The sequence below is a fragment of the Sparus aurata genome, chromosome 20 (assembly GCF_900880675.1).
Source record: "Sparus aurata chromosome 20, fSpaAur1.1, whole genome shotgun sequence".
Lineage (NCBI taxonomy): Eukaryota > Metazoa > Chordata > Actinopteri > Spariformes > Sparidae > Sparus > Sparus aurata.
Window position 1 is genome coordinate 2,857,722 of NC_044206.1, and position 14,062 is coordinate 2,871,783.

At 40.9% G+C, this 14,062-nt stretch overlaps 1 protein-coding gene across 1 annotated transcript in view; it reads left to right on the forward strand.

Moving 5' to 3' along the window:
* The first annotated feature begins 1,199 nt into the window (after positions 1 to 1,199).
* LOC115571077 (protein NO VEIN) overlaps positions 1,200 to 14,062 on the forward strand; it is an 83,649-nt gene continuing 70,786 nt past the window's right edge. Inside the window, exons 1-6 of the mRNA XM_030400127.1 lie at positions 1,200 to 1,252; positions 6,935 to 7,968; positions 8,329 to 8,527; positions 8,615 to 8,982; positions 10,071 to 10,196; positions 10,289 to 10,486. Of these exons, the coding sequence (XP_030255987.1) occupies positions 6,946 to 7,968; positions 8,329 to 8,527; positions 8,615 to 8,982; positions 10,071 to 10,196; positions 10,289 to 10,486 (1,914 nt within the window). The 5' untranslated portion in view covers positions 1,200 to 1,252; positions 6,935 to 6,945. The remainder of the gene's footprint in view (positions 1,253 to 6,934; positions 7,969 to 8,328; positions 8,528 to 8,614; positions 8,983 to 10,070; positions 10,197 to 10,288; positions 10,487 to 14,062) is intronic.

Sequence of the window (14,062 nt, forward strand, 5' to 3'; positions counted from 1 at the left end):
ACCATGACGAAGCTGCGTTTAAATAACTATTGTAATGTACTTAACAGCTACCAGTCATTCTGGTTTGGTAAGAAGCAGAAACAATGCCATTACCAAAAGGGGTGTGGTGTGCTAGATGTGCAAACACGTGACTTTGTTGACCTGAGTATCCTCACTGTTATCCAAGAATTCACAGTGCCAGAGTTTCATTCTTAAGCGGAGTTTCATTTCCTTAGGTACAAGTTTTCACAAGAGACATCCTGAATGGGCTTTAAAAGTGTTATTAGCAGACCCAAACAGAATCTGCAGATACGTTTTGTGCATCCAGAGTAAAAATCTGCAGAACTAGCTGAATTTTTCTGTTCTTCCTGAGTGGAAGTCAGTATTTATTTAAGATAACAAAGATTGTGTTTGAGCAAAAATAAGCAAATGTAATGCATTCAAACAACCTTTTGAACAACCAGATTATCGTAAACAGGTTAAAATGAATATTAAGTACTTAGTTTACTTACTTACTTGGAATACTGTGACACTGGACTACAAACTTTGATCTTATCTAACTGTGACACACAACTGTCTCACACATGCACAAGGGGATGGAGATGTGTTCACATTAGCAACAAGTAGCAACTTTTTTTGTTTTAAATCTGAGTTGTCCACAGATTTCTGCCATAGATTAGGTGTTGGCTTGGTTCACAAGTCACATGGCTTATTTCTCAGCAGCAGTTGAGATGAATCAGCTGGGCCAACCCAGGAATGTGAAACTTAAAGCCTTGGTTTCTTTCCCCTCCCTCCCTCAGTCACATCTCACCTCCTTCTGTCTTGTCTTTGACATTCCCTACAGACAATGTCATCCAGTAAATACTGTGACATAAATGTTTTGTCTGTCATTTGAACATCAAAGCAGACTTTTCATTGAACTACTGTCTCAGACACTTGTGTCATAAAAGACAGGCAGTATATTGCTCAAATGGAACTCCAGCTGCGTTTCTTGCTTTATAATTGCTCTTATTTGGTTTGCATGTGTGGTGAGGCATAACCATTTCATGGAAAATGAGAGTGTGGTTGCAGGTCAAAGTCTGTGATAGATTTGAATGAGCTTGCCAGTTAGTTTCAGTTTCATTTCTCTCTAACTTTGGTCATAAAGGAAAACAGTGAGTGAGGGAGGGAGAGAGGACCATTTATAAGCTCAAACAGGAAGGTTGCTGGTGAATACACAGTACTTCAACTTCTGAGGCGAATGAACCACATATCTGGTCATTTGAAAGAATAGGTAAGATGGATACAATCTCTGCTTATTATTAACTATATATATATAGGAAAGTTATTCATGTTCACAGCATAGAATATGGATTTTATATTGAGGAGGCTTGACTTAAAGTCATAAATAAGGTGATAAGTGTCACCTGTTTTAACTTTGTGGTATCAGTGAAAACTGCTGGTTGATATGTACGCTATTGAAAGTAATCCACATTATTAATTACTGTCCTTCACTAAAGTGTAATGGCTTCTTGATTTTTAAGGTGCCCTGTGTAACTTTTTTTTAAGTAAGAATTTGGTTCTATAGTCAATATTCATTAACTGTATAGGACTTCTGCATTTCTGTTACCACCCCACCATAGTTCATGGTTTTAAAGAGGGTTTGTTTCTGATGAGATAGATTCTTCTGTTAGAATAATGCAGTTAAAGCATTTGTCACTACAGACAAGATTTGACCATGGCTGTACATTAAATTACAACACTTTGAACACTGACAAAAGGGCGTCTTTACCATTCAGTCGCAAAAAAAGCTTTCAAGTACCAAATTTGTCAAATCAAATGCCAGTGTGAGTGTTAGCCATGTTCTTTCACCACATATATACAGAAAATTAGGAGACCTTGCTGATTGTAGACGGTGTTTTTTAGATAAAGTTGTTATGCACCTGCTTTTTATGATAACATGCTTCAATGATTTTGTCTTTTTAAACATTAAATTCAAATTTAACAAAACTCCAATACTCACAAGTAACACGTTTTCTTATTTATTGTCACTACCATTCACCTGATATATTGTTTAGGCTTTGAAGCAGTGTGTGGTGCTCTTAGTTTGTTAATTCTTTTCAGAAATGGGGGGGAAACACTGTTCACCCTGTATCAAACTTAGCTGAGGTGCTGGAGCTGTAAGTCATCAAAGCTTTCAGTCTGAAACCTGCTTTAAGGTTTTAGCAGGTGATAAAATTGGCTGTAGGACAACCGGTCAAAGGAATGTCACTGGATTAGCCTTAATGCATAACACTTCACACATTCAGTTGAAATTGTGTGGCTAAACATCAAGGAAATTGTAGTCTGACAGTTGGACTGTTGAAGCCTTGAAGGTCTCAGAGCAAAAGCTTGAACACATTTAACAGATTTTTGGACAGATTTTCTATGTACACATAGCTTTTTGTTAACTCTATTGATTTTAACAGCTTTAGAATTAAATTAAACGTAAAAAAAAAAAAAAAAGAAATTGTCTCTATAGGTGGATTGACAGTGGATTTTTAAGGTTAAAGAAATAATAACTTGATAATGCTTTAACAGCCAGTATCCATTTACACAAATCATAAATGAACATTTCTGATGAGAATCATTTACAATTGCTAACCAGATGTTAGAGGTGGGTGCAATTCATCGATGTGGCGATGCATTGCGATGCGTCACGTGACTAACCGATGAGTGTGAGTGCCACTCTGCTCTACTGTGTTTGTGTTGTGTTCACCTCACTGTACTGAAGCTCCAGATTGAGTAAATTCAGATGGATTAAAGTTCTCCGTCGCTGCAACGGATTTCCGTCATTCAAACTTCACAGAGGCGACTTATGAGATCAGTGTAGATCGGAGGAGAACAACTGTTGGCTGATCTTTATTGACAGATTGTCACACTCTACAGCCAATGGTATCGTTAACAGCGTGTGCGCGCCTCACCAATGACAGTGAAGTGACCCACACAGGGCGGGATCTAAACACGAAGCGGCGCTAAAGTTTAGCTGCTTAGCAAGCAAGGACTCGTCGCGCTGCTACGTTACCAATTAGTTTTTGAGTTTAGTCAACACATGAGAACTCGTCTGACACGGGGAGTCTCCTGTTGTGTGCTACATGTGTGAAATGACAACTATAGTCTGGACTGTCTGCAGTGTATCTTTGTAAATGGCTTCATTCAGCATCTCTCCCTCCCCTCTGGCACCGTGAGTAACCATGGTTACAGGACCGCCCTGAAACTTTATAATGATCAATAAGAAGTTTTGGTTAGTTTGACTGTACAAAATCATGAATGTGGCCTGATTGTAGCTCAATGCTGAAATCTTGTATTATAACATATAGAACAAATGTAAAGCCTCAGAGCTTCTTTGATTTAAAACAGTATGTTAGTGATGACAGAAATATTATATCTGTTAAACGATAAGAGGCTCACTTCAGCAAAATTATTAATATTAATAATTAACTAGAACTGCAAGCAGTTATGAACGGGGGCCAAGCCCCCCTGCGCGACTCGGACCCCACGCACCGCAGAGTCCACGGAAGTTGGCCCCAAAGGTTGACGGGCTCGGGGCAAAAGTGAGGACACAGGCCAACGTCTGAGCCATGGTATTCGCTGTAATGGGAAGTGCAGTGGAAGTGCAAAAGGCTGAATGTGTGCCACGCCCACATTGACCAATCATGACCACCTTCAAGATATGGCGTCAGGATTCGCCCTACATCATACCGACCAAATTTCGTAAAAATCGGTGAAGCCATTCAAGAGATAAAAACTTCCCATCTTTTCAGTGCCTCCTAGTGGCCAAAATTCGCCAAATTCGGCTCATCCCTTCCCAGTGTCATGGCAACCAAGGAACTCAAATTTGGTGTTAATAGCATGTAGTTTGACCGAGATATCTAACAGTTTACATTTTTAAAGCTAGCTACAGAAATGTCTTCGTTAATAATTTGCGCATTTTTTGACCGAGCAAAATTCTTTTGATAACTTTAGATCAGGTCCAGCTGAAGAGTGTATGTGCCAAGTTTCACGCAGATCGGACAAAATCCCAAGGAGGAGTTGGAAAAAGTAGGTTTTGCATATGTGGCGATTTAGCGAAGGAAATTTGCAGCAGAAGTGGTCATGTCCTATGTCAGAAAACCCAGCTCTGTTCAGGAAACATATGGATATAAGGTTTGCAAATATGTTATTTATAATGTGGAAGTTACAGGCAAAAACGCGATTGCATCCATTATTGCGCCACCTAGTGGAGTACATGTGCAATTTTTGGTATGGAAGAACTGTCACCTATTCTGTATCTACCATATAAATTTCAAAGCTCTCAGCATAATAGTTTGGCTGAAATTAATGTTTGTTGTTTATGTTGTAATAAGCCACGCCCACATTGAGCAGTCATGACCACCTTCAAACAGATATCAAACAGTTTACATTTTTATAGCTAGCTACAGAAAGTTGTTCGTGAATAATTTGCGCATTTTTTGACCGAGCAAAATTCTTTTGATAACCTTAGTTTAGATCAAGCTGAAGAGTGTACGTGCCAAGTTTCACACAGATCGGACAAAATCCCAAGGAGGAGTTCGACCAATCGCAAAGTGATTCAGCTCCATTCAGGGAATCTGGGGATACAAGGTTTTTGAATGTACGACATACGGTTCCTGCCACGAGTGGAGGAGTTTAAGTATCTTGGGGTCTTGTTCACGAGTGAGGGAAGGATGGAGCGTGAGATTGACAGGCGGATCGGTGCAGCGGCCGCAGTAATGCGGTCGTTGTATCGGTCCGTCGTGGTGAAGAGAGAGCTGAGCCGAAAGGCGAAGCTCTCGATTTACCAGTCAATCTACGTTCCTACCCTCACCTATGGCCAGGAACTTTGGGTCATGACCTGAAGAATAAGATCCCGGATACAAGCGGCCGAAATGAGTTTCCTCCGCAGGGTGGCAGGGCGCTCCCTTAGAGATAGGGTGAAGAGCTCTGTCACCCGGGAGGAGCTCGGAGTAGAGCCGCTGCTCCTCCACATCGAGAGGAGCCAGCTGAGGTGGCTCGGGCATCTGTTTCGGATGCCCCCGGGACGCCTCCCTTGGGAGGTGTTCCTGGCATGTCCCGCCGGGAGGAGACCCCGAGGAAGACCCAGGACACGCTGGTGTGACTATGTCACACAGCTGGCCTGGGAATACCTTGGGATCCTCCCGGAAGAGCTGGAGGCAGTGTCCGGGGAGAGGGAAGTCTGGGTGTCCCTGCTCAGGCAGCTGCCCCCGCGACCCGGCCCCGGATAAGCGGAAGTTAATGGATGGATGGATGGACATATGGTTTGGGAGTTACAGGCAAAAACGTGTTGGCCTAGGTTATAGCGCCCCCTGCAAGCGATATATGTAGTTTTTTGTGTCTGAGATAATCGCAGGAGTCTGGACCAACCCTCCAAATTGCACCGCCCTCCCTTGCACGGTTTAGCCTGCAGCACCACTTTTAGCCGGAGAAAAATAAAAATAAAAATCTTTACAATTACAATAGGGTTCCTAGCACCGCTGGTCCTAGGAAACGCGTATGCTTGCATAAGCGTTCCCTCGGCCCCTCGGGCTTGGCCCCCTAATGATAATGATGATGAGAAGAAGAAGTAGAAAAATAGCGTATTGAAAAGTTCTGTAGATGGTTGATTATTTGAAAGAGTAAAACTTGAGAGAAGCTTGGCAAAAAAAAGGCACAGTTTGATTTCATAGATTGAAAATAACACTGAAAAGACAAAAAAACATTTTAAGTGTGAATAGAACAGCTGTTCAGATCATCCTCCTCCTGTAAAACACTGTTGGTCGAATATTTAAACTTGATGTCTGCATTAAAAATCGCCATAATTGAAGAATCGTGGCACCAATAATCGAATCGTCTATCGTTATAATCGAAGAATCGAAGCTCCCATAATTGAAATCGAATCGAATCGTGAGGTCCCCTTGTGGGAACACCCCTACCAGATGTATGGCCAAGCTACATACTGAGTGGGAAATATTTATTATTTTATTAGTTTATTTTAAAATAAAGCACTGCTAGCTGGAGAAATGTTGTCACTATTTCTAAACTACCTGTCATCTACTCCTCCCCAACATTAAGTTCACAGGCTTCAAGTTTTACACTTTAGCTAATTATTATGAAGTAAATGTTGACTACAGAATGCTGTGGCTATAGAATAATGCGGTGGTTCCCAAATGGTGTAGGAAGGCACACTGGTGTGCGCAATTCCAGGTGTGCCGTGGGATTTTATTACAACCATACATTATTTTTAATTTTAACAAATATAGAACAGGTAACAAATGAAGTTTTAATTTAGTATATCAGTACTTTCATTTCCCAATACAAAGTCACATTCTATATCCTGATGTATGATATGAATACAGGTTTGCTTTGAGATTTTGGCTTCCTTGTTGGTGTGCCTTGGGCACAAGAAGTTTGAAAACCATTGGAATAATCAATATATAAACGTTAAGATTGGTTCCCTATAAGCCTTGATGTCCCCATGCAATTTTTGCTCCAAGTCTTTTTATTCATATCTGTGCATAGAAAGATAATGTACAAAGTACATATATTCAAAGGTATAAATGATCAGGAGTAATACAAATATAAACAACAGCCCCCACCCCCACTCCAACGGAGCCCCATCCCTGCAACAATATTACTGCACCATTCGACAATCTTGTATTGAGTTGGTATGCAACCACTTGTATTACATGCATCACATACAATTCTATGTCCCCATGCAATTTTGATTACCAATGGCCAAGAAATATGCAAAGAATATGAGTGGGGTTTTCCTTTTTTTAACTTTAAGTTTCATTCTCCCTGGGCTAATCTGTTTTAGGTTTGTGTGTGTTTTATTTAGCACATTACTAAAACCTTTTTCTGTAACTATTAGTAAAGTAAAAGCACAGACCATTACACTACTGTACAGTGATTGTGTATTGGTCTCTTTTTCCTCCCATAGCTTTACTCAAGATGGAGAGGGACCAGGACAATATTGTGGCCCTAGTGAAGCAGCATCCAGATGGGATCCCCCTTAAAAAGTTGGCTGTATTCTACAACCAGGCTTACCACAAGAACCTAACTATATCTTCCCTGGGCTTCGACTCCATGTCTAGCCTGGTAGCCTCACTGGATAGGGATCTGGTTGTGGAGAGGGAACTGGTGTTTCACAAAAGCCACCATCATGCAAGGAGTGCTGGAACTGGGACATCAACAAAAGCTACAAAGGACAGCAAGAATACAAAGGTTTTTGAAAATATAGTTGCCATGGTGCAGCAACACTCTGCTGGGATCCCCCTGAAAAAAATGGCTGTATCCTACAGCCAGACATACCATAAGAACCTGACCTTATCCACCCTAGGCTTTGACTCCATGGCTAGCCTGCTAGCCTCTCTGGATAGAGATCTGATTCTGGAGGGGGAACTGGTCTTTCACAAGGACCACTACTGTGAAAGTCAAGCTGGAGCATCGGCAAAAGCTACAGAAGACATAGAGAGGATTGACGAGGTTCTGAAAAATATTATGGACATGATGAAAGAGCATCCAGAAGGGATTCCTCTAAAGAAGGTTGCTATAGTCTATAGCCAAAAATATCGCCATAATCTGGCTTTAGCCTCTTTGGGCTTCACAACTATATCATGCCTGGTAGCATATTTGAAAGGAGATTTAGTTGTGAGAGGGGAAGTGGTTTTTCATAAGATCCACTGGCCTCCAAGTCAGCCAGTACCTGAGTATTCAACAAAGGTTAATGAGGACAGTAGGCCTGCAACACCACAGAGGACCGAATCACAAATCATCACACCTAGTGTCACTGTGCCACAGGTAGATGTCACCTCTGACTGTGTGCCTACCATTCAGGCAGCAATTCCCCATTTAGGTCCTCCTTTATGTTCCTTATTCTCCACCCTGTGTCCTGTTCCTGTTAACACACGATTTACTGTGCCCAAGCAAGCTAAGGAATTGACCCAACAGCAGCTGTACCAGAGGGTCATAGAGGTCAGTTTTGAAGACAAATATGTAGACCATAGAGTGTTTTGTCAGTTAGTTTGGGTTTGCTCTGTTCATATTTGTTTCGACTGTACATTTGATTGCATTTTACAGTGAAGCAACAATTCTGATTTAAGCAAAAAATCTCAATAACCAATGTCCCTTAACAGAAGGAAGGTAGATTTAAGAAGTAGAAATATCTCAGGCTATTGAGCTATTAACTTGAATATAATTGTACTTTGCATTTGGATGTTGCATTGTGCCTTTAGCCTACCAATCTAAAACCCGACCCTTGACTTGTACAGTACACTAAGTAATAACCACTGTCTATATTTGCACTGATCTGTAATGTTTATTAATGTATTCCAGGTCATAGCGAAATACCGGTTGAGTGCCCCATCAATGGACCAGCTCCAGAACTACTATCTTGAGCACTTTGGTGAACAACTCCCTATCACACAGTACATGTCTCTGTATGACCGTTGGGAAGCATCAAACCATAAGAAGACACCTACTCAATCTGAAACAACGACAGACTCTGAGACTGCCGTGGTGGAGACAACTGCAGGTAGCCAAAAAAGACAGCTCTCAAAATCATGCTTACAAAATGAACTTCGTCATTTAAATATATGTATGTGGTAATATCTTTACACAGCAGCACAGGATCTTACAAGAGAGCCTGAAAAACAGCAGCAACAGAAAGCCACCACATCCAACTTTCTCTCTAGCTCTGACTTTCCAGTGCTCGGGGCAGATGTGAGCGTGACCAAAGAACAGAAGCGCAAATTTGGAGGTGCAACCCAGAAACAGGGTGGTGCCCCAATGTTTAGAGAGTCATATCATGCACAGCTGAGAGAGGTACATGGAGCTAATATGCGGGCAATAGAGGCACTGGACGAGGATGAGGAGGATCTCACAGGGAGGAAGAGGAAAAGAGTCCTGGATCAGGATGCAGTCAACAGTTTGATGGAAGATGTGAGACGAGACATTGCTGCAGAAGGAGAGCTGGTTACCAAAGAGAAGGTAGTGTCCCACAGGTTGATCATTTACTTGTGGTGGGTGGCATGGCATGTGACATGCATGTTTGGTTATAAACTTGTCTAGGTTTATTGATAGGTCAGTTTGTTGCAAACAAATAAAGATGTATAAAAAAACTACTTAAAATAAAAAAGTCTTTCAAGATCAGTAACTACTCCAAATAAATTACAGTATTCAGGATGTATAACTGTTTGTAAAGTTTAATAATTGTAAAAAAAAAAGTAAAAGTAAATTACATAATAAAATATCAATATCACATTTTTCACTATATATTTAGAGATCAAAACCAGTTGTTCTCCCTAGCCTTTGGTGATGTACCTATTTGCATCATAGATGACATTCTTTGTTGGTATTCTCTGTGCTTCTAGAAAAAAAATTTAAACAAACACCTGTCTGTATGGTATGCTTTTGGGGCAGCTATATTTATTAAAGGGTTTATTATTATTTATTATTACATTTTCCATATTAAAATGTGTTTACAGGTGTAAGGATGAACTACTGCATAGATGACAAAAGTAGTAAAAAGCCTTTTGTGGCTCCAGAGGAAGCCAGTGTCATCCGATAAATTGCCTCCTGTGATTTCACTTAGTGGCTGAGTTGCATAGTGGGTAATGTAGGTGGCAAGTTTTGAAAGGCATTCCCGTGGTATTTTATTGTACTCCTCATTATGGACAGATTATCAGAATGAATACAGCAGAACAGAGCTACCACCTCTTTATTCCACACATTCTTTTTCCTTTGCAAAAACTCCACTTTGGAGCTATATTAGTTCTGAGTTAAAGATTATAGATGCTGTCAAACATGACAAATTGTTGCTGGCTGTTGTGCTTATCAGACATGGGCTGTGTCCACAACTGAAGTCTTGCGGTAGGCCATTAATTTTACCTATTTGCTGATGAAGCTCCTTAACAGAAAACATTCTTTTAAAACTGTTCAGTTTTTGTTAGCCTACTTCGAGTGTACAGTGTAGATGTTACCTTCAAAGTGTTTCTTTTGTCAACCTGTGCAATTAACTAATGTGCTGTATTGAATTTCCCAATCGTCCCGTCAATGTCTCCTTAAACACTATCCAGGTGATTTCCAGGGTGTGCGAGTTGATGCAGGTTCCTTCTTTGGAAGCAGGAAGGATAAAACCCTGGAATATTCCAGCTCTCAAAGATCTTCAGTACACCATGAGAGAGATCAACATGTTCATAGAGGTGAGCAAACATGTATTTGTTAAGAACCTGGATTTAACCTGCATGTTTGGTTGATACTTGAGTGTTTTCTTTTTAAAAAAAATCTCTTTCAGTCTGCTGGAACAGTCACATCCATCTGTACCCTGTATGAGCTGGGCCAATCACTGGCTGGCCTGAAGGACAAGAAGCACTACGAGGAGCTGAACCTGGGGCCCCTCTGCAAACTCCCCCTCATCCATCGCATGTTCAAGATTGACAGTAACACAAAGGATGATGATATCCACCAGATTGAGACAGTAGACATCTTAAAGGTATGACTTACATGGCAAATGACTGAGGAATTTAGTTTGATGTCATTCACCCACAGACGTATTTTGAATTACATTTGAAACATATTTTGTACATTTTTGATGATTGAGCTTTTGATATAAGGTTTACAGGTTTATATTCATAATGGGAGGCACATTTTTGTTTTGACAATTTATTGCTGAGCCACATACAGTTATTTAATAACACTTTGTCTTGAAGATTTGTTTTATTCATGGTAGACTGTTTGGGCATACAAGATTACATTACCTGCCCACCACCTCCAATGTAATTTGCCTTTCTTTTCTTTTTGTTCAGTATTTAATTGGACAATGGGTGCTGCAATTATAAATAGTGTCTGATCTGTATTAGAAATGTGAATCGGAGAAGAGGTATTTCACATGTTGTGCTCGAAAAAGAGAAGAATGGACAATGAAAACAATGCTTTTATTCGAGAATTGACTCGAACATGTTGATTCTCATGTTGAAGCCAACACTGTGAAACACGCGTCTATAAAATGGTGGATGTTTTTGAGGCTCACAACCCCCACGAAATGACTCGTTTTATTGTCAGAATACTGTCAGGGCCCCAGTAGCTCAGTTGGAAGAGTGTGCGACCCATGTACAAAGGCCTTGTCCTCGCTGCAGCGGCCTGGGGTTCGAGTCCAACCATTGCCATTTGCTGCATATCATCCCCCCTCTCTCATCCCCATCTCCTGTCATCCATCAAGATGTCCTATCAATAAATCCATGAAAAGGCTAAAGACAAAAAATTGTTTGAGTCATTCGGTCCGATTAAAATTTGGAAATTCTAGAAGAGCCGAATGACTGAATTTTATCCCCATTCAAGTTAGCTGGCTATGTAAGCGGAAGTCTTAAGTGTGTTGGACCCTACTTCAATATAAGCTACTGTATATGGCACTGAATCATAATGCAAATCAGACATTATGGGGTTCTGGACCTTGACTCAAGGAAATCTTCTCTAACTGGACCTCTTTGAATTGTAAGTGAATACCCTTGCTGTAATGCATAGAGCAAAGCATCTGAAGCAGGAAAAAACATCAACATCCATTTCAGACACAGAAATGGCTAGATCTGTGGTCAGTCATGCTGTAATTGATGGAGCATCAGCTGAAGAAGTCAAAATAATCCAGATCAGGAGCAAGGATGAGTTGGAGAAATACAATAACTAAGGTATGGCTCACGAACACTCCATAACTACAGCACAGCAAAGTTCAACGGTTCTTACACGGACTGAAAGTATGATGGGAATATCTGAAAGGATTGCTGAGCTAGGAAGTGTGGAGTTCATTACAAATCAACATGTGAATCATACCTTATCTGACCCGAACGAAGGAATTGACCCGGATAATCACTTCTGTTTCAACATGACTGGGAATTGCAAGTATTATACTGAAGTTCAATATAGAGACAGCGCTGAGATGGACGGGAAACTGTCTCTAATTCACTTTAACAGCAGGAGTCTATATACCAACTTCGGCCACATCAAGGAATACCTAAATCACTTCAAAACCCCTTTCACCATCATTGCAGTGTCGGAAACATGGATTAATGAAGACAAAGGCACAGATTTTTTCCTGGATGGATATAATCTTGTATGTGTTAACAGGAGAAACAAAGGCGGAGGAGGAGTGGCACTATTCATTGACAATAATATCAAGTATGAGACAGTACAAAACATGTCTAAAGCTGTGGATCACTTATTGGAATGTGTGACAATTGAAATCTGTGTAACTAAAGGTAAAAATATAGTTGTAAGCTGTGTCTACAGAGCACCAGACTCAAAAATAGAGGACTTCAATGAATGTGTGGGAGAAATATTCTCCGAAACAAGTCAAAAGAGAGTTTTTATCTGTGGTGATATAAATATTGACTTGCTCAATCCGAAACAAAACACGGTAATTGACGAGTTCATTAATTTGATGTATACAATGGGCTTACAACCTCTCATCACACGCCCAAGCAGGGTCACGACACACAGCGCTACTCTAATTGATAATATTTTTACTAACGTTAATGACATAGTAAGTGGACTCCTGATAAATGATATAAGTGACCACTTACCAATCTTTGCTATCTATGACTATGACACCTAACAAAAACACATACATAAGGGTCAGAACTGAACAAGGAATGAATATACTGAAAAATGAACTACTGAGGCAAAACTGGAATAATGTTTATAATGAAACAGATGTGAATGATGCACATGATTCCTTTTTGCAAAAATTTAAAACACTGTATGACAGACACTGTCCTGTGAAAAAGAAACACCCTAATCAGAATAAGGAGCAGAAACCATGGCTCACAAAAACATTGATAAACGCCTGCAGGAAGAAAAACACTCTGAAGTGAGATATAAAAGGTATAAAAACAAGCTAAACAGCATCCTAAAGGAATGCAAGAAAGAATATTACAGCAATCTACTAGCAGAAAATGTGAAGTATACAAAAAAATTATGGGATATTCTAAACAATGTGACTAATAATAAAAGCACAAAGCCTAACTATCCTCCCTACTTCAAGTATAACAACATGCAGGAAGAAAATCCGGAAGTCATAACAAATAGATTCAATCAATTCTTTGTAAACATCGGGCCAGAGCTAGCTAAGGACATTCCTGACTCACCCTTAAGGCCCCCACACACCGCCCAGACGTCCAACTGCCTTATCCGACCACTCTCCGACCACTCCGTTGCCTCTTGTCTGATCCGTTCGGCAGAAAAGTTGCATTGAACACAGCGCTTCGACGTGCTGCCTACGCCACAGTAGCGTGTACGTTCTGCGCTTGCGCGAGATGCAATAAGCGGGTGGCGCTTGTGTTGTGGGTTGTAAACGAGAAGCTTATGCACGCAACTCTCTTTACTTTCGATCAAAACGAAACTTAACTATTTCCGATAAAAAACAGCTGCATACTAAACATGCAGCGAGGCATTACCAAACTAACACAAATTCATTCGTCCTGAACGGACATAACAACTAGTCTGATGCCAGTACTGCAAAACATGAAAACGGGGAATGACGGAACGGAGTGCATAGAAAAACAAAGCGCACACAGTATTCCGTCCCTCCCACATTCCGCGCTGATTCGCTAGCACACCGCCAATCAGAACGGCCATTCAGCTGACACACAACCAATCAGAGGATCCAATGGCTCAGACGTCCGACGGCCCTCCTCCTCAGACTTCGCATGCTCAGTCGGATCCGACAACGTCCGCACGGCTCCGAAAGCTTCCGACAGAGCTGAACACACCAAACATATTTGTTCCCGACCTCGTCCGAGTCTCTCCAAACGCTTCAGACGTCCAACGGTTGGGCTGGTGTGTTCCTGCCTCTACACTGGGACCACTTTGATAAGGATGGAGACAGAACTCCCAGCTCAATGTTTCTCACACCAGTGAAGGACACAGAGATTAGACATCTGGTCAACGAATGCGTAACAAAAATTTCCACTGATGTTGATGACTTCGACATGAGGCTAATTAAGAAAGTATTAGACGGAATTATTTCACCTCTAACATACTTTTTTAATCTGTCATTTCAAACTGGGATATTTCCCAC